At 43.4% G+C, this 26,322-nt stretch overlaps 1 protein-coding gene across 4 annotated transcripts in view; it reads right to left on the bottom strand.

The window, feature by feature from the left end:
• Positions 1-299: 299 nt before the first annotated feature.
• The window catches only part of ELMO2 (engulfment and cell motility 2), a 69,862-nt gene continuing 43,839 nt past the window's right edge, over positions 300-26,322 (bottom strand). For all 4 annotated transcript variants that reach the window (XM_077251664.1, XM_077251666.1, XM_077251665.1 and 1 more), the window contains 10 exons: positions 23,979-24,113; positions 22,328-22,432; positions 11,029-11,137; positions 3,658-3,794; positions 2,670-2,833; positions 2,161-2,273; positions 1,965-2,072; positions 1,806-1,888; positions 1,632-1,709; positions 300-1,244 (listed from right to left, as the gene is read on the bottom strand). In XM_077251664.1, coding sequence (XP_077107779.1) covers positions 1,044-1,244; positions 1,632-1,709; positions 1,806-1,888; positions 1,965-2,072; positions 2,161-2,273; positions 2,670-2,833; positions 3,658-3,794; positions 11,029-11,137; positions 22,328-22,432; positions 23,979-24,113 — 1,233 coding nt within the window. In that variant the 3' untranslated portion in view covers positions 300-1,043. The remainder of the gene's footprint in view (positions 1,245-1,631; positions 1,710-1,805; positions 1,889-1,964; positions 2,073-2,160; positions 2,274-2,669; positions 2,834-3,657; positions 3,795-11,028; positions 11,138-22,327; positions 22,433-23,978; positions 24,114-26,322) is intronic.

Here is a 26,322-nt window from a genome sequence, read left to right as displayed (position 1 = left end):
AGACACCTGATGAACGAGCAAAATGCACTTATTTTTACGTCTGCTTACAAACCATTGTTCTTGGCAGCACATAGTCAATGGAGACATAATAGAAATTTTACTGTAAATCTTTTCTAGCTTCATTAGAAAATACATGCATCTACCACCCACAATACTTATATACTGGCATGTTGTGAATACATATTCTTAATGCAATCTATGTCTTCTTATTTCTTTACAGTGGTGCTGACATAACTGGGAATAACCTGGAGGTGTACTTCTGATGGACTTACAGAGCGCCAATAACATGGAGACTCACATGTCAGTCAATGATTTATTAGTAACATTACATTACATATTATTTTGGATGTCAGCCTCCTGTACCTTGACATATCCCCAAACATTCAAATTCACCATCCCATTGGTCATTTACAGGTTTATGGGATGAGATTCGTACCTCGTGAAGAAGGCTTTTGTACAGAAATGAAAAAGTCCTCCATGTTTGCACCAACTTCTTAACAAAGAGGAAGGTATGACAATAAAATGAAAGGCTCGCTGAAATCCTGGTACAAGACAGAAAATGCCTCACTGGCAAAATGAAAGAGGAGAACCGATTGTGCTTTGACGAAGCGCATTGTGCACAAATGCCTGTGATTGTGCCACACTCCATTATGGAGGGGATGATAGGGAGCAGCAATCTGATTGGATAAGCAATCTCTAATATTAAGGCAAATATGGAATTCAACCGATTTGGACCCTACAGAACTACTGACCATAGAACAAGCAGCATCTTTCAGTACCTAGTAGAAAATGGAGCTGGAGAAACAGGGCAGCTGGTAGTTGGGAACTGTAACCCAGAATTTCATGGAAGACCCTCACTGCTCTTCTGCAGACATCTGTCCAATGGGAGCTCTTCTGAGGACTGGGCCTGTAGCTGGGTGGTGGGCATGGATCTGTAATACATAAGCCCCCCTCCCTCAGGGCAGACCTGGTGTGTAACACAGCTTGTTAATGAGAGGTGTCTCCCTACATAGGTGTGGACGTCCTCCATGCTGTGGTCCGGATCAGCCATAGTGGTAGACAAAGTCATAACTGCTGGGCTCTTTGGGGATTGGAGGAGGCACCTCAGGAATCTGTATGTTCTCCAGATCCAGCAAACGCAGTTTCATCTCCATACTCAGCAAAGTGTCCATGTCACTGCGGGTCAGCTCACTGCTCATCTCTCTGCCCAGGAGAGCATTCACTCCATCAATCCAGATGCAGTACTAGTGAGAACGAGAGTTGAAAGGTCACATATTTTGTCACAAAACAATTCTAAAAATGGGTATAAAAAAGGCAGTCCAATTATTGGGAAAACGGATTTCAGGACTCCTATTTTTCAAGCCAAGATAACCTCCAGTCTCTGTCTACAGAGAGGACTAAAGAGAAAGGTAGACAAACGTGCACAGTGCTTTCCAGGTCTATAGAAGTTAGTGAAACAGCCAAGCATATATGATGAAATGACAGTCACAATAGTTGTAGACCTCCTATAACAGCAGAGGAGCAAGCCAGGGGACCACCATTTTCCATAGGTTAGACGCCAATCAGACGTTTTTGGCATGAATATGGTGGATAAATCTCTTTAATTGAAGAGTCAAGACACAACCACTTACCTCATATTTATTTGGTGCAATGAAGTTTAACGTCTCGTCCGGATCGTACACGATGGAGAAAGCCAATTCCAACACCTCCTACAAAAAGGGAATAAAGTGATGTTGCAAAAATGTGTGTGAGAACTTGGCCTAAAGCAAGAAAGTCCAAATGTATAACTATACAGCAGCAGCCACCTTATTCTGCTTCAGGGCACTCTTTTCCTTCATGTGCGGGCAGTCCTTTCCTGTGAGCACAGCCTTAATATCAGCAACTGGGACTGCAAGGAAAACCATATTAGTGAGAATATGATGAACACTTCTGATCTAAGCAAACCAGCCTTTCCGGAGTCTTACTCTTCTCCTGCAGAGATTCATATGGCACCTCTCCTTGTGCATTCTCCTCTAAGTCTCCGTAGTGCAGAACCTTATGATTTAAGGCCAAACGGCAGAACCAAAACCTCTCTGTAACAAAAGTAGTCATTAGCCAATAGCCCCCAAAAAACCTGTCAAATATGGAGTTAATAAATCTGGATTTGACATTTCCAATTACCTTGCCTCCGGCGGTTGCCTACTTTGCGGAAGCTGCTTCCTTCACATAAACGGTTCAGTCGCTGCTGTTTGATTAATTCCAAAATTTCTGGTTGGATTTTCTCCCGTAACTCACTAAATGAGAAAAAAGACATTTGGATCCCATCCTTGACAAACTCTGTAAATATGTTGCTTTCCATTTGCTGCACTGTGCTTGAGTTGCAGGGGTTGTCAAGCATTGCTCACTTCGGCTTTGGGAGGCGAGTGGCACATGGAAAGTCACACCTGCATAACCCTGCCAGCATGAATGTACAATCAGACGCATGTTTCCTTATAGGTATGAGCAGACGCAGCATCATCGCCTTCCGATAAAGAAGAGAGGGGTACTAGACAACCGCATTAAAGACTATAATATAGTCCAATTCAACAGGCTTCAGAGCGGACAACCCCAATATTCTAGAATCTGCCAATAAGATTTAATACCTATGAAATGTCATGAGGACAGAGCAGCAGAAGTGATCGGTTACTCACACGATGGGTGGAGACTGGAAGTCATCCTGGCTCAGACGCTCAGACTGGCGCAGACGAAGAATTTCAGTGTAACTCAAACCACGAAGCTTGTTTTTCAGTTGCTCCAAAGAGTTGGGTTTTGAGGGCAAAGCACGGGTTATCTGCTCCCTCACTACCTGCATCACCTGAAAAAGAGTGGAGGAAATCAGACAATTTTGAAAGCCTTAACCAAGGTTGCTGTATGGGGGGCGTTCAGCCACTAAAATACCAGGGGAAGGACAATGAAATAGACAATTTGAAATAGGACTACGATTTCTAAGGAGGCAAATTGGCATTAGCCTATTGGTTTACTGGAATTTTAGAACATTCAACCGGAGCTACTGTACCGCTACTTCAGCTTCGGTGGACCGGACAAGCCGCTTACAGCAAGTTAGGTATTAAACGGTTATGAGAAAACTCTTAATGACGTTGTGATGTGATGTACACAGTAACACCACAGACAAGCTACATTGACCAGCACCACTATATAATTATTGCGGCTGATCTAAAATTACTTCTGTTCTTCAAACAGTCTTATAAAGACCTGCTTCGTATTTCATTTACATATCTAGCAGAGTGTACGGGTGCTCCAGCTGGTATAGATAATCCTTCAGGCAATGCTCCAGAACGCAAGTGAGCTATCCTCTGAAAGTAAGAAAATGGTCCTCCCAGTGCCACCTAGAGATAGCTACCCTGACCTATTAATACGCCTTAAAAGTGGTTGTCCAGGTATGGCACTTGCATTGAGCGAGCTGTGCATGTATACTCTGATTGTAGCCAGGAACATGCATATTGCATACCAGCCATCACATAACCGCCGGCTCCTGGCACCAGAGAACTGTGACACTACACTGTGTGCAATGTGAGGATTCACAGGTCTGCACACTGACAGAAGATTTTCGGGTCTAAACTGGACAATCTCTTTAACATGACTTGGAATATGAACACAGACCTGAATAGGACAACCTACTTTATTAAAGTCCTCCGCAGTGGCTCTCATTTCTTTCCATGTCTTGTTAAGTAACTGGATGCAGATACAGAAAAACTCCTCAAATGCCCTCTCATGTGTAAAGAACATGGGGTGGTAATCATTCCGACCTTCATTGGCTGCATAACAAAGATAAAAAAAGATGAGGTAAAGTGTCACGTCTGTATCTTTCTTATCCACGCATATCAACGATCTATCCATATTCAGCCGCTCAGCTTATAAAGACTAGAAAAAACAAAGGCGACTAGATACAGAAAAAGGATGTTTCCCGTAGGCCTCATTCAGACGTCCTTTTTTCACGTACTTATTCAATAATTTTCACAGATAGAACATGTACCCCTTAAGGGTATGTGCACACGTTCAGGTTTTTTCGCGATAAAAACGCTATAAAAACTCATTAAAACCGCATACATTATGCATCCTATCATTTAGAATGCATTCTGCATGTTTTGTGCACATGGTGCGTTTTTTTCGCGGAAAAAAAAGCAGCATGTTCATTAATTTTGCGGATTTTCCGCGTTTTTCCCGCAATTCTATGCATTTGGAAAAAACGCATGAAAAAACGCACAAAAAAGCATCAAAAACGCGAAAAAAACGCATGCTGATTTCTGGCAGAAATGTCCGGTTTTTGTCAGGAAAATTTCTGCTAGAAATCCTGACGTGTGCACATAGCCTAAAAGTCTGTAAGCTGTTCACATGCCCGGATTTTTTTTAATGATAAGTGTCTGCAAAAAAATGTAATGGCGACATACCCTTTGGTTGCCACACTTTCCCCTCAAATGGTATAAAAAAGATCAAAACACTATGTGATCCAAAAATGGTAACAACAAAAACAACAGCTTACCATGTTAAAATAAAAAACGGCTATCATACAGCTACATTGATGAAAAAAATGAAAAAGTTATGGGTCTTAGAAAATGGAAACAAAATCAAATTTGTTTTTCTCGGTTGCTTCATTGGGGATCACAAAAAACGATGGGTGTGCACTGCTGCCAACAGAACTAGAACCTAAAAAAAAAAACAGGTTCATCCTCAGCAGGCTATGCCAACCTATTGGTATCAAGCTACTCAGTTTAGCTTAGTGACACATAGGAGGCAGATACAGGTCTGGAGGCCTGGACCGGTCTCTGCCTATTGAATTTTTTTGCTAATTCTTATCTTCTCTAGATAGTGAAAGAAAGGGGAATGGCCTCTCTGTGGTCCCAACACAAAAGACAGGGGTCAGACTGTATCCACTCATTTGGATTTCAGGACCTTTTCTTTTCCTAATGCAATCTATTCAGGACAGTCGAGTAGATTGTAGCTCCACATCTGGCTGTGTTCCTCTGGCTCCTGGCCCACATCCCATGCTGCAGTCGCACATAGCTACCCAAGCGTTTTCATGTTCATCCAGGTGCCATTTCCTTTTCTTTTCTGGCTTCTTATGCTTTCCTCTTTCCTTTCCAGAGATCCTCTAGTCTCCGCTTCTTTTCCAAATTCCTCCCATGCCATCTAAGGCCCTTTCATGGTTCCCCTACTGGAGCTGAGGTTCAAATTACGGTAAGTCCCCTAATATTGTTCCGACCCTGTTCTGCTCCTCATTTTCTCTTGGCCAGTTAGCTTTCATGCAGGCTCTATACACACTCAAATAAAAAATTAGCCCAAATATTTATACCAAAAGGTCATAGAGTCACCCTATAGAATATGCAAATGTAAAAAAATATCTCAACCCAAGATTACTGGTTAGATGTGTTGAGTGAAAATAATTGAAATATATTAACCCCTTCATGACCCAGCCTATTTTGACCTTAATGACCTGGCCATTTTTTGCAATTCTGACCAGTGTCCCTTTATGAGGTAATAACTCAGGAACGCTTCAACGGATCCTAGCGATTCTGAGATTATTTTTTCGTGACATATTGGGCTTCATGTTAGTGGTAAATTTAGGCCGATAATTTTTTCGTTTATTTCTAAAAAAATCGAAAATTTGGTGAAAATTTAACAATTTTCAAATTTTGAATTTTTATTCCGTTAAACCAGAGAGTTATGTGACACAAAATAGTTAATAAATAACATTTCCCACATGTCTACTTTACATCAGCACAATTTTGGAAACAAAATTTTTTTTTGCTAGGAAGTTATAAGGGTTAAAATTTGACCAACGATTTCTCATTTTTAGAACAAAATTTACAAAACCATTTTTTTTTAGGGACCACCTCACATTTGAAGTAACTTTGAGGGGTCTATATGTGAGAAAATGCCCAAAAGTGACACCATTCTAAAAACTGCACCCCTCAAGGTGCTCAAAACCACATTCAAGTAGTTTATTAACCCTTCAGGTGTTTCACAGCAGCAGAAGCAACATGGAAGGAAAAAATGAACATTTAACTTTTTAGTCACAAAAATGATCTTTTAGCAACAATTTTTTTATTTTCCCAAGGGTAAAAAGAGAAACTGGACCCTGATAGTTATTGTCCAATTTGTCCTGAGTACGCTGATACCTCACATGTGGGGGTAAACCACTGTTTGGGCGCACGGCAGGGCTCGGAAGGGAAGGAGCGCCATTTGACTTTTTGAATGAAAAATTGGCTCCAATCTTTAGCGGACACCATGTTGCGTTTGGAGAGCCCCCGTGTTCCTAAACATTGGAGCTCCCCCACAAGTGACCCCATTTTGGAAACTAGACCCCCCAAGGAACTTATCTAGAAGCATAGTGAGCACTTTAAACCCTCAGGTGCTTTACAAATTGATCCGTAAAAATGAAAAAGTACTTTTTTTTCACACAAAATTTCTTTTAGTCTCAATTTTTTCATTTTCACATGGGCAACAGGATAAAATGGATCCTAAAATTTGTTGGGCAATTTCTCCTGAGTACGCCGATACCTCATATGTGGGGGTAAACCACTGTTTGGGTGCACGGCAAGGCTCGGAAGGGAAGGTGCGCCATTTGACTTTCACAAGGGTAACAGGAGAAATTGGACCCTAATAGTTGTTGCCCAGTTTGTCTTGAGTACACTGATACCCCATATGTGGGGGTAAACCACTGTTTGGGCACAAGTCGGGGCTCGGAAGGGAAGTAGTAACGTTTTGAAATGCAGACTTTGATGGAGTGGTCTGCGGGCGTCACATTCCATTTGCAGAGCCCCTGATGTGCCTAAACAGTAGAAACCCCCCACAAGTGAACCCATTTTGGAATCTAGACCCCCCAAGGAACTTATCCAGATGTGTGGTGAGCACTTTGAACCCCCAAGTGCTTCACAGAAGTTTATAACGCAGAGCCGTGAAAATAAAAAATAATTTTTCATTCCTCTAAAATTATGTTTTAGCAAGCAATTTTTTATTTTCGCAAGGGTAACAGGAGAAATTGGACCCCAATAATTGTTGCCCAGTTTGTCCTGAGTATGCTGGTACCCCATATGTGGGGGTAAACCACTGTTTGGGGGGCACGTCAGGGCTCGGAAAGGAGGGAGCACCATTTTACTTTTTGAACGCAAGATTGGCTGGAATCAATGGTGGCGTCATGTTGCGTTTGGAGACCCCTGATGTGCCTAAACAGTGGAAACCCCTCAATTCTAACTCCAACACTAACCCCAACCCTAACCCTAATCCCTACTCTAGCCATAACCCTAATCACAACCCTAACCCCAACACACCCCTAACCACAACCCTAACCCTAATCCCAACCCTAACCCTAACCCCAACTTTAACCCCAACACACCCCTAACCCTAACCCTAACCACAAGCCTATTCTTAACCCTATTTCCAACCCTAGCCCTAATTCCAACCCTAAGGCTATGTGCCCACGTTGCGGATTCGTGTGAGATTTTTCCGCACCATTTTTGAAAAATCCGCAGGTGAAAGGCACTGCGTTTTACCTGCGGATTTACCGCGGATTTACAGTGTTTTTTATGCGGATTTCACCTGCGGATTCCTATTGAGGAACAGGTGTAAAACGCTGCGAAATCCGCACAAAGAATTGACATGCTGTGGAAAATACAACACAGCATTTCCGGGCGGTATTTTCTGCACCATGGGCACAGCGGATTTGGTTTTCCATAGGTTTACATGGTACTGTAAACCTGATGGAACACTGCTACCAATCCGCAGCGGCCAATCCGCTGCGGATCCGTAGCCAAATCCGCACCGTGTGCACATAGCCTAATTCTAACGCTAACCCTAGTTCTAACCCTACCCCTACCCCTAACCCTAGTTCTAACCCTAGTGGAATTTTTTTTTATTTTCTTTATTTTATTATTGTCCCTACCTATGGGGGTGATAAAGGGGGGGTTCATTTACTATTTTTTTTATTTTGATCACTGTGATAGGTTTTATCACAGTGATCAAAATGTAGCCATTTTGGAAGATGGCGGCGCCCGTGGAGAAGACGGACGGACACCGGGAGGCTCGGTAAGTATGAGGGGGGGGGAATCGGAGCATGGGGGGGGGGGGTGATCGGAGCACGGGTGGGATCGGAGCACGGGGGGGGGGGGAGGGGGGTGATCGGAGCATGGGGGGGTGGGATCGGAGCACGGGGGGTGGGATCGGAGCACGGGGGGTGGGATCGGAGCACGGGGGGAGCGGACAGGACTACGGATGGGAGCGGAGCACAGGTTGGAGAACTGGGGAGGAGATCGGTGGCGGTGGGGGGTACAGATCAGGGTTTCCAGCCATGGCCGATGATATTACAGCATCGGCCATGGCTGGATTGTAATATTTCACCACTTTTCATAGTGAAGTATTACAAATCGCTCTGATTGGCTGTTGAAAGTGAAACAGCCAATCAGAGCGATCGTAGCCACGGGGGGGGGGGGTGAAGCCACCCCCCCCCTGGGCTGAAGTACCACTCCCCCTGTCCCTGCAGATCCAGTGAAATTGGAGTTAACCCTTTCACCCGATCTGCAGGGACGCGATCATTCCATGACGCCACATAGGCGTCACAGGTCGGATTGGCACCGACTTTCATGACGCCTACGTGGCGTCATGGGTCGGGAAGGGGTTAAAACATTTCCTGATAAAATTAGGTACCTCATCAATGAGGGACAAATGACAAGATCTATACATAATCCATATCCACATACAAAGGTAGAAATGTAATCACAACAACAGGTTGATGCCTCCTAGTTATATAGTAGCTATCATAGATATACATTCAAAGATAGAAGTTGAGCCCATGCTTTTAATATATTTACCAAGATGTGAATGACAGGGAAAGGCGTGCAGTCCTGTCCTGTGTCCGTCTACCCCGACACGCGTTTCATGCCTCTGCTTCAGAGCATGAAAGGAACGTCACGGGCAGGACTGCACGCCTTTCCCTGTCAATCACATCTTGGTAAATATATTAGTAACATGGGTTGAACTATCTTTGAATGTATATCTATGATAGCTACTATATGACGAGGAGGTAGCAACCTGTTTTTACTTTTCTTCCTTTGTATGAGCTGTGAGATAGCGCTCACTAACGGGTAGGGGAATACTCGCTTAGCAACGGGATTCAAGGTACACAGGAACACTTTTTGGACATAACAGTCTATGCGGTTTATTATAGAGTCATAAACCATACCACGAACAGTCCATTACACACTGTATCAGGACATGACATTAGGTTTCACATCATTAGTTTGCGGCAACTAAACACACTGGTCCTCCTCTAGCTAGTTGCCTTGGGTGACCGCACAGTTCATAGAACAAAATAAGCACCAACAGTCTGTAGAGTTACCTTACAGGAGCTCCTGCTCCACCTGCTGACTCCTTGTCAGTCCTCTCTCCCTGGGAAAGCTGCCTTACGGGGATCACCAACTTGCCTGACAGGCATACACCAGTCGGTTCCAGACCCACCCAAGGGTGGCCGTCACCGAATCTGCAGGTCCTTGGCCTCACCTCGTGCTCTTCAGGGATCCAGTCCACACACACACACAGGACCTCCCAACACAGAGGCCACTCAACACCACAGCCTCACCAGGTGCTCTTCAGGGACTCGGTCCCCACTCTGGACCTCCCAACACCCAGGCCTCTCAGGACCACAGCCTCACCAGGTGCTCTTCAGGGATCCGGTCCCCACTCTGGACCTCCCAACACCCAGGCCTTTCCTCTCACAGGATCTTCCAGCCAAGAAGCATTCAGATCCATATACAGGAACCATGTGACCAACACACTGGTCACATTATCAAGCTGTAACCACTCCCATAGATGGGTGGTTTGTGTGTGTGGCTAGTTCGACCAGCCCAGCTCTCAAACTAGCTCTGCCAGCCTCCCTCTAAAACAACACAATTACTTGTGGGACTACAGGTCCCTGAACAACCTTACTTCAGGCTGACAGCGTAGAGTATCTTCCTCTGCGACACACATACCGGCCAGTCACAATAATGACCGGACTTTGTCTCATCACCACAGTTATGCCTGTAATTGCCATGCATTCCTATGGCCTCAATATGCCTCCATGCGTATTCTGGGGAGACCATGCAGCGCCCCCTACCTGTAACAGGGGTAACTGCATCACAGTGCATATGGATTATGTCTAGATCCTGTCCTGTGTCCCTCTTTGCTGAGGTTGCATCTCTGATAAAGGACCATTTAGAAGGACTGATTTTGGCCATTAACAAGCCCCGATCATCGATATAGATATAGAAGATGATTGGCACTCATTTAATGGGACTATGAAAACTAATGGGGATGTAACACTTGTTAATACATGTGGCAATATGACAGTAATGTACAGAAAAGTTGGCAAAAAATTCCAAGCAGCTGGAAGCCGTGAAAATAAACGCAATTTAACTATTGTTTGTCTTGGGTATTGTTTGTAAGACGTTCATTATAAAGTTAAAATGATATGGCAGCATGGTATTCTTTATGTCAGTAAGATTTCAGCAGGATTATAGTCGAACAAACAATCATGTTCTATATCGACGATCGAGGCTTGTTAATGGCCAAAATCAGTCCTTCTAAGGCTGTGTGCACTCGTTGCTGATTTTTTGTGGTTTTTTTGTGTTTTTTCGCGATAAAAATGCTATAAAACCGCAAAAAACAGCATACAATATGCATCCCACCATTTAGAATGAATTCCACAATTTTTGTGCACATTATGCGTTTTTTTCCGCGAAAAAAACGCATCGCGGTAAAAAACGCAGCATGTTCATTAATTTTGCGTTTTTTTTGCGGATTTCCCACTATAAAATGCATTGGGAAATGTCCGGAAAAAAACACACCAAAAACATGGCAAAAACGCATGCAGATTTCTTGCAGAAAATTTCAGGTTTTTCTCAGGAATTTTCTGCAAGAAATCCTGAACGTGTGCACATAGCCTAAATGGTCCTTACCAGACAAGTGACAGTGCTGAGTTGTAAGAAAAAAATGCTCCAGAATTGGTATTTTACTTACGTAGTTCTCCAACCTGCAGAATTTCACATAACATTTTGGTCAGTTCTATGGCGCTGCGTCCAAAAGGACATTCGTGCTTATCTTCTCTACTACTGTTCTCCAGGACAATCTGCAGAACACAGAATAAGAATGAATATAGGTAGAAAAGTAAGACAATAGTATGAAATACAACAAAATATGTAAATATCAAGGGATTTCCCACGATTGCAATTTCACCCTCACAATTCCCTAAAATAAGGATATGTTCTTGCATACCTGCCCTTTGTAAACAGACTGTCATTGGATTTCCCATCACGGGTCCAGTAATTATTTTCTGTACTGATGATGCTCCATATACTGGTATACTGATTAGTTTCTTGAAAGACAGTCCCAAATGTACAGCACAGTGATATCATACACAGGGTATTGGGATCTTATAGTGGTATGCATGCACTGTTTTTTATATCTTTCTAAAATGGGCACAAAAACATGGCTATGTTTTTGTGCTCCCTTCAAAAAAGGCAAAAATTATGTCAGACAGCACAAAGTGATTCCATCTGCTTCGTTTTAGTCAGTGGTCCTGTTGACAAACACACCTGAACCCCATTTTTCAACGTTTCAGATAGAAGCCCTCACAGAGCCACTACGTGTGGCTAAAATGTGATGTGAAGTGAACATGGCCAAAAGGTAGAAATAAAAAAGGAAAATTGCAAAACTCTTCAAACAGCACACAGTTTATGACAGATTTCTGACTGATGAATCAGTCCCATAGATTTACACATAAAAGATATCTGGTTACTTGTGTCCCCCAATGAGGCGAGAAAGATATTTTTTTGATGCGGGATTTTTCACCGTTGTATATCCCCTCTGAATATTTTAAAATGAAAACCTGGATTTCAGCATGACTGCAATTAAAGGGGTACTCTAAAGTTTGAAAGTTATACCCTCATACATGGAACAGGAGATAACTCTCCAGCCACTGGTACCTCGACTGAACCGAGAAACAGGTGCTCTTCAGAATGGAGAGGTGGTTGGTCATATTTTGTCGCTCCACTCATTCCTAAAGAGACTGCCGGAGGTAGCTGAACGCTGAACTTGGCTGCTCATTGTGATGTTATCCCGTATCCATGGGATAGGAGATAACTTCCAAAGAGGACCTGTCACTTGCTCAAAAAATTGAGCTAAATAGCTTGTAAAAATCCCTAAGCTCCCCGAATTCTGCTGACATTATCCGTTTTGTGCTGCATCACTTAATTGAAAAGATACACTAGCTGCTTTAGATACATAGTATGTGAAATCTGTTTTTTTTTAAATCAGGTACATCTTCACTGATTTTCAAATAAACAATAACAGGAAAAGAAAACAGAAAAAAAAAAAAAAAAAAAAATTATGCAAATACTGACCCTCCCAACCCCCACCCGTTAAACCCTCCGTCACCCGACTTCCCCCTACACATAAAACACCATGAAATATTGAAGGCAAATAAAGTGTAAAAATTCTAACTGTGCATCCAGCGATTAGATTTACATAGGAAAACCAAGCACCACTTGTTTGATCAAGTTGAAATTACAGATTATAAACAATAAGGTGCTGTCGTACATAGCGAAATACACATTTGTTACCTACATACCCTGTCATAGAGACAACAGTTTAGAGAAGTACATACTTCTATTTCTCTTAAGATATATTCCCTTCTCCTTTTGCATACAGGAATTAACCTGCTTGATATGTTCCTTTCGATATGGAGGGCTTGCAGAGATCCAGTGTTTAGCAATCGGCTTCCTGGCTTCGTAAAGTAGCCGGGCAATGGCAATTTTGTTTACATCCCCTGTGCGCAGCCCCTCAACATAGGGCAGTATATAAATTACAGGGTCTTAGGCATTATACATATACACTGTGTTCCAAATTATTATGCAAATTGGATTTAAGTGTGATAAAGATTTAATTTTGTTTTTCAAATAAACTCGTGGATGGTATTGTGTCTCAGGGCTCTATGTATCACTGAATTCAATCTTAAACACATGTGATAATTGGTTTTCCAGATGATTCTAATTAAAGGAAAACTACTTAAAAATGATGTTCCACATTATTAAGCAGGCCACAGTTTTCAAGTAACATGGGAAAGAAAAAGGATCTCTCTGCTGCCGAAAAGCATCAAATAATGCAACGCCTTGGTGAAGGGATGAAAACATTAGAAATTTCCCGAAAACTTAAGCGTGATCATCGTAGTGTTAAGAGATTTGTGGCTGTATCTGAGCACAGATATGTTTATGCTGATAAAGGCATAATGAGGAAGATTTCTGCCAGGCAAGTTCATCGGATTAAGAGAGCAGCTGCTAAAATACCATTACAAAGCAGCAAACAGTTATTTGAAGTTGCTGGTGCCTCTGGAGTCCCTTGAACCTCAAGGTGTAGGCTCCTTCAAAGGCTTGTTGTGGTGCATAAACCTACTATTCGGCCACCCTTAAACAGTGTTCACAAGCAGAAATGGTTGTATTGGGCCCACACATACATGAAGACTAAATTTCCAAACAGTCTTGTTTACTGATAAGCGTTGAGCAACCCTGGATGGTCCAGATGGATGGAGCAGTGGATGGTTGGTGGATGTCACCATGTCCTAACAAGGCTGCAACGTCAGCAAGGACGTGGAGGAGTCATGTTTTGGGCCGGAATCATGGAGAAACAGCTTGTAGGGTCCTTTAAGGTTCCTGAAGGTGTGAAAATGACCTCCGCAAAGTATATAGAGTTTCTGACTGACAACTTTCCTCCATGGTATAAAAAGCAAAAATGTGCCTAAGGAGCAAAATCATCTTCATGCATGACAATGCACCATCTCATGCTGCAAAGAATACCTCATTGGCTGCTATGGGCATAAAAGGAGATAAACTCATGGTGTGGCCACCATCTTCCCCTGACCTCAACCCTATAGAGAACCTTTGGTATATCATCAAGCAAAAGATCTATGAGGGTGGGAGGCCATTCACATCAAACCAGCAGCTCAGGGAGGGAAGAAATACAAGCAGAAACTCTCCAAAAACTCACAAGTTCAATGGATGCAAGAATTGTGAAGGTGATATCAAAGAAGGCTCCTATGTTATCATGTAACTTGGCCTGTTAGGATGTTTTGGAGTTAAATAGATTTTTTATTCAGTGAATGTGACCTCCTAATGCTGCTAATTCCACAAATGAGCATTTTCAGTTCTTTAAAACATATTAAATGTTTAGAAATTCTACTGTGCCTCATATTTTGGAACAGTTCATTTTAAGTTTTTATTCATTTTGGAGATTATACTGTTATCATTGGGAGGTTTCTTCAATAAAATTCGATGTATACTCTAACGGGTGATTACTTTTATTAGACTGACTGTCATTTGCACCAACCATTTAGGAAAATCCGATAAAAATGTCAGTTGCATAATAATTTGGAACATAGTGTATATGCCAATTCAATAACATTTAAACCCACTACCCAGAAGGCATGTAATTCCTACTTTCTCCCCAGAACAGTTCTATTGCCTGCTTTAACCCATTCATCCTAGGGCGATTTTTCCAGTTTTTAATTTTTCCTCCCCTTTTTCCAAGAGCCATAACTCTTTTTTATTTCTAGCAGCTATATGGCCGTATGAGGGCTTGTTTTTTGCGGGACGAGTTGCACTTTTGAATGACCTCATTCATTCTGCAGATAGTGTACTAGAAAACGGGAAAAAAATTCAGTGGAGAAATAGTTTAGCTGATGTATACCAATGCTTGTTATTCCTCAACCCATAACTCGATCCAATATAGATTTAGCACTGTAATACCATAATGTCCATGATACCTTAATAGAAAGTTTGGTTGAGGGCGTCCAATTCTTATTTAGGGTTATTTTGGACCATAGTCCACTTCGTGTTTCACTCAATAGGGTTAAGGTCCCTTGAGAATGTAGAAGCTGAGCTCATAACTGCGCCCACGGTCCTGACTGGCGCTCGCTCTACATTGAGGCTGGCAGTCAGTCAGGGCTGGGGGCACGGTAACAGCGGCCGCTCTGTATACTCAGAGCGTTACTGAACCAGAGCCGGCCCCACCTCCATGACTGAATACCTAATGCAGGCAGGGAGAATACAGAATATTTTCTACCCGCTGCATTCGGCTACGTGCAGGCACCAGGCAACATCATAACGCTGTTAACCTGCAGATTAACTCCATATCTGCAGTTCAACGTTATTTCTGGTGACAGCTTCCATCAACTTAACAAAAGGACAGCGTACAGTTGTGGCCAAAAGTATTGACACCCCTGCAATTCTGTCAGATAATACTCAGTTTCTTCCTGAAAATGATTGCAAACACAATTTCTTTGGTATTATTATCTTCATTTAATTTATCTTAAATGAAAAAACACAAAAAGAATTGTCCTAAAGCCAAATTGGATATAATTCCACACCAAACATAAAAGGGGTGGACAAAAGTATTGGCACTGTTGGAAAAATCATGTGATGCTTCTCTAATTTGTGTAATTAACAGCACCTGTAACTTACCTGTGGCACCTAACAGGTGTTGGCAATAACTAAATCACACTTGCAGCCAGTTGACATGGATTAAAGTTGACTCAACCTCTGTCCTGTGTCCTTGTGTGTACCACATTGAGCATGGAGAAAAGAAAGAAGACCAAAGAACTGTCTGAGGACTTGAGAAACCAAATTGTGAGGAAGCATGAGCAATCTCAAGGCAACAAGTCCATCTCCAAAGACCTGAATGTTCCTGTGTCTACCGTGCGCAGTGTCATCAAGAAGTTTAAAGCCCATGGCACTGTGGCTAACCTCCCTAGATGTGGACGGAAAAGAAAAATTGTCTTGAGATTTCAAAGCAAGATTGTGCGGATGTTGGATAAAGAACCCCGACTAACATCTAAACAAGTTCAAGCTGCCCTGCAGTCCGAGGGTACAACAGTGTCAACCCCTACTATCCGTCGGTGTCTGAATCAAAAGGGACTGTATGGTAGGAGACCCAGGAAGACCCCACTTCTTACCCCGAGACATAAAAAAGCCAGGCTGGAGTTTGCCAAAACTTACCTGAAAAAGTCTAAAACGTTTTGGAAGAATGTTCTCTGGTCAGATGAGACAAAAGTAGAGCTTTTTGGGCAAAGGCATCAACATAGAGTTTACAGGAGAAAAAAAGAGGCATTCAAAGAAAATAACACGGTCCCTACAGTCAAACATGGCGGAGGTTCCCTGATGTTTTGGGGCTGCCTTGCTGCCTCTGGCACTGGACTGCTTGACCGTGTGCATGGCATTATGAAGTCAGAAGACTACCAACAAATTCTGCAGCATAATGTAGGGCCCAGTGTGAGAAAGCTGGGTCTCCCTCAGAGGTCATGGGTCTTCCAGCAGGACAATGACCCAAAACACACTTCAAAAAGCACTAGAAAATGGTTTGAGGGAAAGCACTGGAGACTTCTAAGGTGGCCAGCAATGAGTCCAGACCTGAATCCCATAGAACACCTGTGGAGAGATCTAAAAATGGCAGTTTGGAGAAGGCACCCTTCAAATATCAGGGACCTGGAGCAGTTTGCCAAAGAAGAATGGTCTAAAATTCCAGCAGAGCATTGTAAGAAACTCATTGATGGTTACCGGACGCGGTTGGTCACAGTTATTTTGTCTAAAGGTTGTGCAACCAAGTATTAGGCTGAGGGTGCCAATACTTTTGTCTGGCCCATTTTTAGAGTTTTGTGTGAAATGATCAATGTTTTGCTTTTTGCTTCAGTCTCTTTTGTGGTTTTTCATTTAACATAAATTAAATGAAGATAATAATAACAAAGAATTTGTGATTGCAATCATTTTCAGGAAGAAACTGAGTATTATCTGACAGAATTGCAGGAGTGTCAATACTTTTGGCCACAACTGTATGTCCTGATGGTATGGGAGTCTATGAAAGCATATATACGGTACTGGACTTATTTATTAAAGAAATAGCAAGGAGCAAAACTAAAAATGCAGGCCAGGCAATTTTCTAAGAACTTAACACTGAAAATCACCTGAAATTGCCACTCAGAAGCTCCTGCAAAAAAACGGAACAAAACAGATCCTTTTAAAGGTTAACATTGTTTGATGAAGGGGAGACAGTAGGGCATTTGTTATCACTTATTACCTCAGCTCAAAGAGACCCTGCCTATATCTATGATTCTTCGGTTATTTCTTCTTAGATGGTTTTCAAGGTGATCTGTCTTAGCAACCAATTCAGAGATAAATCGAACTGCCCTTGTTTGCACCTTTTCAAGCCCAGAAGATAATCTTTGTTAGTACTCACGCTTTCTTCTAGGGCACTGGTTTTTTGAGTGACTCTTTTCAGCTCTGATTTTATGTTGGATATATCCTCCTTTAAACTTCCCATTTGCTGAGTTAGAGGAGTTAATGTGGACTTACAGACAGTCACCACTACAAACAGGTCCTAAATGGTTCATTTGAGTCCATAGTCTCTGAGGCCTGTTGTATAGAGCATCTGCCTAGAGAAGGCTGCACACTAGGGTCTGCTGGAAGCTCAGAATGTAACGAGCACAGAGGCCGCAACCGGACACATCCGGGTGAGGGATATACATCCTCGGAAGAATATTACGGCGCACAAACCCATTGGGTCCGTGCAGCAATACATGCTGCCGGCCAGTCAGAAGCCAGCAGCGGACGTTGGCATGCATGTGACTGGGGGCGCATGGCAGTGATGTCATGCGCTACTGTTGCTTGCACTCTCATGTCAGCTGCCGGCTTCAGAAGAGGATGCAGCGCAGTGTGGGAGCAAATGGGAGGTGAATATAATAATTCATTTGTTTCCATGCTTTAAAGAACAGCGGCAGAACAGGGGACATATATACGAGGATGGGGCTTGAGATAAGGGACATGTATGCCAGAATGCTGGATATACACAGGGTGCTTCTCACTAAATTAGAATATTATCAAAAAGTTAATTTATTTCAGTTCTTCAATACAAAAAGTGAAACTCATATAGAGTCATTACAAACAGATCTATTTCACGTGTTTATTTCGGTTAATGTTGATGATTATGGCTTACAGCCATTGAAAGCGCATAAGTCATTGTCTCAGTGAATTAGAATAATTAACAAAAAAACACCTGCAAAGGCTTCTTAAGCGTTTAAAAAGGTCCCTTAGTCTGTTTCAGTAGGATCCACAATCATGGGGAAGACTGATTTGACAGATGTCCAGAAGGCAGTCATTGACACACTCTACAAGGAGAGTAAGCCACAAAAGGTCATTGCTAAAGAATATTAATAGAAAATTTAGTGGAAGGAAAAAGTGTGGTAGAAAAAGGTGCACAAGCAACCGGGTTTAACCGCAACCTCAAAAAGGATTGTTAAGAAAAAATTTGGGGGAGATTCACAAGGAGTGGACTGCTGCTGGAGTAATTTCTTCAAGAGCCACCATACACAGATGTATCCAGGACATGGGCTACAAGTGTCGCATTCCTTGTTTCAAGCCACTCGTGACCAATAGACAAACGCCAGAAGCATCTTACCTGGGCCAAGGAGAAAAAGAACTGGACTGTTGCTCAGTGGTCCAAAGGTGTGGTTTTCAGATGAAAGTAAATTTTGCATTTCATTTGGAAATCAAGGTCCCAGAGTCTGGAGGAAGAGTGGAGAGACACACAATCCAAGCTGCTTGAGGTCTAGTGTGAAGTTTCCACAATCAGTGATGGTTTGGGGAGCCATGTCATCTGCTGGTGTAGGTCCAGTGTGTCTTATCAAGACCAAAGTCAGCGCAGCTGTCTACCAGGAAATTTTAGAGCACTTCATGCTTGGACCACTGATCACTGCCAACAAGCTTTCTGGAGATGGAAATATCATTTTCCTGCAGGACTTGACACCTGTCCACACTGCCAAAAGTATCAATAACTGGTTTTCAGAAGTATCGTTTCTCCTTGCGGAGAGTGACATGTTAAGCATGTCGAGGTGAGGAGACTTAAAGCCGCAATGCTCCACTTGGAAATATGCAAATTGTCTCTTCAGAGAGGAAGAGGACTAGAACTCTAGTGCCACCTATTTGCATATTTCCCAGAAAGGTAGAAACTACCTTGCAGGAAAAACCCGCTTGGGTCAGAACCCAGGATTCAACAGCCAAGCCGTCAAACACAGAGCCCCTGAGTTCTGGTGGTAAATCGGACCCTGAGAAAGCAGATCCGGTTGATCTGAAAGTCGCCAAGGAATGTCTGCGACCAGTTGGACCAGCCCCGCATACCACGCTCGGCGTGGCCAATCTGGAGCAATGAGAATCACCAATACCTCCTCCGCCTTTATCTTCCTGATGACCTTCGGAAGCAAGGGTAAGGGGGGGGAACAGATAAGGAAGACGCAAGCGACTCCAGGGGACGACCAGCGAGTCCACCATGATGGCTCTCGGATCCCGGGATCGGGCCACAAACTCAGGTATCTTGGCATTGAACCAAAAAGCCATCAGGTCTACGTCCGGAGTCCCCCAGCGAAGGCAGATCTGCTGGAAATTTTCCTGATGGAGAGACCACTCTCCCGAGGCCAGGCCTTGACGGCTGAGGAAATCCGCGGGTCAATTTTCCACTCCTGGAATGTGAATGGCCGATATGACTGAGTGGTTCCTTTCGGCCCAGCGAAGGATGTGTTCCACCTCGCACATTGCAGCTTTGCTGCAAGTGCCTCGATGATTGATATAGGCCACAGCTGTGGCATTGTCCCACTGGATACGGATGGGGCGGCCTGTTAGGAGATGATGAAACTGCCGCAGGGACAGCCATATCGCTTGGATCTCCAGGACATTGATGGGAAGACAAGACTCCTGAGGACACCAACTCCCCATGGCAGTGTGATGACGAAAAACCGCTCCCCAGCTGAGGAGGCTGGCGTTGGTAGTGACCACTAGCCAATGGACCGGGAGAAAGGACTTCCCTTGGAGGAGGGAGGAACGGAGTGTCCACCACTGGAGTGCCTGTTTGACCCGAGAGGTCAGTCGACACGGTTGATCCAGGGAAAAGGGACTCTTGTCCCATGCGTCCATAAAGTGCGTGTTGTAGGCAACGAAGATGCAGTTGCTCAAACGGAATTGCTTCCATTGCGGCTGCCATCTTCCCGAGAATCCTGATGCCGAAATGGATGGAACAAGGAGACTATTGACAGAGCTCCCTGCCCTCCTGCTCAGATATGGCTTTTTCTTTGCCACTCTGCACTGAATGCCAGCATCCCGGCGTCGCCTCTTCACTGTAGACGATGACACTGGCGTTTTGCGTGCACTATTTTATGAAGCTGCCAGTTGAGGACCTGTGAGGCATCGATTTCTCAAACTACAGACTGTAATGTACTTGTCTTATTGCTCAGTTGTGCAGCGGGGGCCTCCCACTTCTCTTTCTACTCTGGTTAGAGCCTGTTTGTGCTCTCCTCTGAAGGGAGTAGTACACACTGTTGTAGGAAATCTTCAGTTTCTTGGCAATTTCTCGCATCATGGAATAGCCTTCATTTCTAAGAACAAGAATAGACTGTTGAGTTTCACATGAAAGTTCTTTTGTTTTGGCCATTTTGAGAGCTTAGTGGAACCGACAAATGTAATGCTCCTGATTCTCAACTAGCTCAAAGGAAGGTCAGATTTATAGATTCTCTAATTAGCCAAACTGTTTTCAGCTGTGCTAACATGCTTGCACAAGGGTTTTCAAGGGTTTTCTAACCATCCATTAGCCTTCTTACACAGTTAACAAACACAAAGTACCATAAGAACATTGGAGTGAGGGTTGTTGGAAATGGGCCTCTATACACCTATGAACATATTGCATTGCCAACCAGACATTTGCAGCTAGAATAGTCATTTACCACATTAACAATGTATAGAGTGTATTTCTGAATCATTTAATGTCAGCTCCATTGGAAAAAACTGTGCTTTTCTTTAAAAAATAGGGACATTTCTAACTGACCCTAAACTTTTGAACGGTACGTATAGTTGTGCTCAAAAGTTTACATACCCCTGCAGAATTTTTGCTTTCTTGGCCTTTTTTTTCAGAGAATATGAATGATAACACCAAAACTTTTTCTCTACTCATGGTTAGTGGTTGGGTGAAGCCATTTATTGTCAAACTGTGTTTTCTCTTTTTAAATCATAATGACAATCCAAATGACCCTGATCACTTCCAGCCTTTTTGCAAGGGCTGCATCAGTTTGATTGGACGCAACCAAGGCGTCGGCGCCATCTTGGATATGTACACTTATCCCGACCCCGAGGTTCTTCTGCCATTTGCGGGTTAATACAGCTGTCTTGATGCTCTGAAAAGCAGTTCCCTAGCCTCCAGGGACGTTCATACCACCTTCTCCAGCTATATTTGGTGAGCTTTGAAAAGCAGGGAACGGGGTAATTTATTGGGTTCTCGACGGGAGTTCTCTATGCGGTGTCTGATTACATGCTGCGCTAGGCCACACACACCAAAATCTCTGAAGAAACACCCAGTTACACTTCAAGCAGAGTCTTAACTGGGGACATGCACTTTCACCCTTTCATCTTAGGCACGGTCAATCACAGCTTTGTAGCCAATTTAGCAGTTCCCAGAGAAGACTGAAGAACTGCTCTGTTGGTCTGCAAGCTGAGATTTCACATATTGCATAACCTTCTATCCCTGACTTAAAAATATATCTGTTCTCAGGTACAAATACATTTTTTGATTCCTTAACCCATAAGAGTTGCTATTGTCTTCATTACTTGTGACTACAGCTTTGTGTGAGCATATTGACCAATAGCCCAGCTTCATCCAGGTATCTCCCACCACATGAGCACTGCAGGCTACCAGAGCTCACTAATGGGCTGCTTCTCTACTTTGAACAAAACTTAGACGTCAGAAGGAAGTGTGAGAACTGCACATTAGCAGCTGCCGATTTCAGTATTCACCTGGCAGTACAGTGTCACATGAATCTCAGTGCCAACATTACTAGGATGGATCCGCTGCAGGAGGTGAGTAGTGGATGACCCTTTAAAACTGTGCTTTACCCACACGACCAACTCCTTAGCTGTATCCTTGCAGATACAGGATATTTTACTGCCTGTAATTGTGCATACATTGCATGTGTTCTGAGTCCGCGCAGAAGGGGACAAAGTAGGAAGACAGCCGAGAAAGTGGACACGGGTAAATTATGTGACTTCCTCGAATACTTTGGATAGGGAGAGTGCCTTGTCCAATGTTTATAGTTCTATTCAGGGGGCCTGAGGTAATTTGATAGTGTTCTAGCACTTAACACAAAAGGTTTACAGTATACTGGAAATTTGCCAAAAGTAGCTAAGCTCTCTATAAAGGCTCCAGTTTGGGGAGAAAAATGGTCACCATTAAGGGAACTTACCCTAACGTAGGTGTCCTGATGAAACTTTGCCAGATACCGCATGTTGTCCAGAGCCAGCATGCCAGGGGGTGTCTGAATGAAATCCATAGCTGGGTTGACATGATTCTGAAATAACAGCATATACAGATCTATTGTGAAAGTTAAAGTTTGATGATACCAAATATGCCATGTTGATCTGAACTTGGCTTCATTAAAATGGAAATCATTCTTCGCCATTTCACTCCAAGAAGAAAAACTACATTATACTTTCAAATCATCTGACAACATGAAGTCTGCTACTGTGAGGACGACTTGTCTGCACTATCCCGGATGTGGAAAAGGCGCAGAATGCTAAATAGTTTATAGAATCTGGGATCAGAACATATCCAGATAGATTAAAAGGGGTCTGGCTCTGGACATTTTATTACAAATGAGGTAATGAGAGGATATCCTGCTGCTGGGACCCCCAGAAATCAGCCATGAACTGTGGCAAATGGTCACAGAAACCCTCATTCATTAAAGGGTTCGTCCAGGACTTTTCTACTTTGGGCCTAAAAACTAACAGGCAGGTAGCTGTTACCGTAAATGGCTGCCTGTTCTACCTGGTGCCGGATCAGAGCGGCCAAGGACTGCTCCTGCTGGCGATTCAGCTGCTCCATGTCAATAGAGCAGCTCTTCCTCTTCTGGGCTCCTCTGTCAACATGGCATGACTGTCGCCATCATGCGAATTGACAGCCAGCATCACAGAGGGAGCAGAGAGCAGGCTATCAATTAGCAGGATGTTGACAGTCATGCCACGCCAACAGAGCGGAGCAGAAAAGAAGCCGTTGTTCTGTGGATATGACATCAGTGGAAGTAGCTACTGTAAATGGCTGGCAGGTGCGGTCTGTGACTACTGAGCCAGCAGAGATCGGAGCCAGGCACAACAGGCAGGTAAGTAGCACTGACCTGTCTTTTATTTTTCAGGTCCATAGTTTATAAAAAAAAAACCTGTCTTGGATAAACCCTTTAAGGGACTCATGGGTGAGGTGTGAAGGATATGTAGAAAGTAGATAAAAAGGACCCAAAGAGAACGTAGTAATGGAGACGAGGGAAGGACAAAGTGCGGGGCTGGATGCACCCATCTGTGGCAATTATGTGGAATAACCGGAAAGTTGTGTACAGGACTTAGATCATGCTTGACAGAGAACGTTTGGGTTCACTTAAAATTGTATTTTTTTTAGACGGGCTTCACATTGGTTTTAGAGATGTTATATGATATCCTGTTAAAGAAAATATCACTGGAAATATCCCGCCATCTCCTATCTCAGTAATGGCAAAGTCTGTTCTCACTGAATACAGATTTTATCTCAGAACTGAGAATTTTGATAATAACTGATCAATTCTGGCAGAGAAAGAAGCTGATCTCTCTGATAAGATATATTACAAAGTTGCTTATTTTCATGTGTACTACTGATTTTGAAGTAAAAATTAAAACAACCATTACACTTTAGGCACTTCCCTAGTATACGTGAGCATTTGCATGTAAGAAGAGTCTACAATACAAATTCATGTAGAACAATGGTAAAACCAACCACAGAATGGCCATTCCCACCCCAATCTCCTATCATAGATCATTTGCTAGAACTTCCCGAGGCTTCGGTAGCATGGAAGTGATGCAGACTGTACTCACAGTGAAGCCCAGCATCTTGTAATCCTTACTGTACATAGCTTTGCGCTTTTCAGTCCCGGTGCCAGACACACCACTCCCATCCGATTCTGCGTCAAACGCAATTCGCCTCAACTCGAATATTATGTCTCTCTGAGCCTAAAGAAATAGGTCAGAAACCATTATTATATTGATAAGTAACTGTGCATTTAGAAAAAAAAGAGACTTGGTGATAAGGCAACACATAACTAAGAACAAGTCTGTCAAAGATTAATTGAGTCTTCAGTTCAAGGCAGAGTTGCCTAAAGGAGTCTTGGCAAAATATAACAAGAGCCTTTCCCTAATAATTTCTTCCATATGAGCCAGTTTTGTTGGAAAAATAACGCGGGCTGACTCGGGGGGCTATGGAAGCCCATGTGAAACGCACGTTGTGGCTGCCTATTTACTCCCATCTACACGGGACACTATGGGTAAGATGGCCTTTTAGGTGTATGCTCTTCTCCATTCAGTATTGCTATGACACTACTTTGTGTGCAAGTGGTACAGCACTATAACACTGCATCATAGATATTCTTTTGGCCATGGACATTTACTCCATCTGCCTTAACCTCTTAACGACTAATGACGGATCTATCCATCATTGGACGCCTCTCCTTGTTTGGTGAGGGTTCCAACGAAGAGCCAGCACCTTTTCCGGCACATGACAGCTGATCTGATCAGCTGACATGTGCCCATAGCAGCTGCGGGAGGAATCGCGATCCTCCCGCGGCTGTTAACCCGTTAAATGCCGCTGTCAAAAACTGACAGCGGTATTTAACATGCATTGTGTTAGTGTTCTACATAACACTGGACACATATCTGTTGGCCTTCATTACCTGTACCCGTTACAATTTTGTGGATTTGTAGCATCCTAACATCTTGTGTCATCGCTGTTGACTCTTTTATGTTATTTACTTCTGCCAGTGTTTTGGCATTTTTGTAATAAACATATTGTTACATCTATTTACTTTGTCGGACTCGGACTCCGTGGATCTTATTAATTATATATTTAAGGGAGTGTCCATTGTAATTATTCTAGGCTATTTACTGGAATTCACCATGATATAATAATATACCATCATATAATGTCTTCTGTTCGGTTGATATAGGTCTTTATGTATTTCTATGTAGCGGTCTGTGCACTGTGTTCTGATGTCATTCAGATTTATACGGCCGTCTGATTGCGCCCTAGCGCTGTAGCACAGTATGGCTGTATCATGGCTACTCAAGTTGGCCAATGTTTTTGCTCATTCATCCTATACTGAAGAGGCTGTGGCGATCGTGTATGAGTCCAGTGAGCCAAACAATTGCTTATGGAGTCGGGAGCGCTCATTTAAAGTTTGAGGAATTTGTCTAAGGGAAGAATTCTTTTTCTATTACAGGGAAAGAGAACAATAGAAAACTAATTACTCCCTGCACCTAATCAGGACATTGCTAACTTTCTGTGTATTAACTTAGTGTCAGCCGCCTAGTGGCAGCAGCATAACACCCATGGTCCTGTGTCCCCCAATGAGGTGAAGGAGAAAACTAATTACTCCCTGCACCTAATCAGGACATTGCTAACTTTCTGTGTATTAACTAAAGGTACCTTCACACGAAACGACGCTGCAGCGATAGCGACAACGATGCCGATCGCTGCAGCGTCGCTGTTTGATCGCTGGAGAGCTGTCACACAGACCGCTCTCCAGCGACCAACGATGCCGAGGTCCCTGGGTAACCAGGGTAAACATCGGGTTGCTAAGCGCAGGGCCGCGCTTAGTAACCCGATGTTTACCCTGGTTATCAGCGTAAAATGTAAAAAAAACGAACAGTACATACTTACATTCGCATCCCCCGGCGTCCGCTTCCTGCACTGACTGACTGACTGAGCGCCGGCAGTAGCAGGGCACAGCGGTGACGTCACCGCTGTGCTGTGCTTTCACTTTCACTTTACGGCGCTCAGTCAGTGTGGGAAGCAGACGGCGGGGGACGAGAATGTAAGTATGTAGTTTGTTTTTTTTACATTTTACACTGGTAACCAGGGTAAACATCGGGTTACTAAGCGCGGCCCTGCGCTTAGTAACCCGATGTTTACCCTGGTTACCAGTGTAAAACATCGCTGGTATCGTTGCTTTTGCTGTCAAACACAACGATACACGGCGATCGGACGACCAAATAAAGTTCTGAACTTTATTCAGCGACCAGTGACATCACAGCAGGATCCTGATCGCTGCTGCGTGTCAAACTAAACGATATCGCTTGCCAGGACGCTGCAACGTCACGGATCGCTAGCGATATCGTTACAAAGTCGTTTCGTGTGAAGGTACCTTTGGTGTCAGCCGCCTAGTGG

This window comes from Ranitomeya variabilis, chromosome 4 (genome assembly GCF_051348905.1).
Source record: "Ranitomeya variabilis isolate aRanVar5 chromosome 4, aRanVar5.hap1, whole genome shotgun sequence".
In the NCBI taxonomy this organism is placed as follows: Eukaryota; Metazoa; Chordata; class Amphibia; order Anura; family Dendrobatidae; genus Ranitomeya; species Ranitomeya variabilis.
This window is presented reverse-complemented; position numbering and strand designations above follow the sequence as displayed.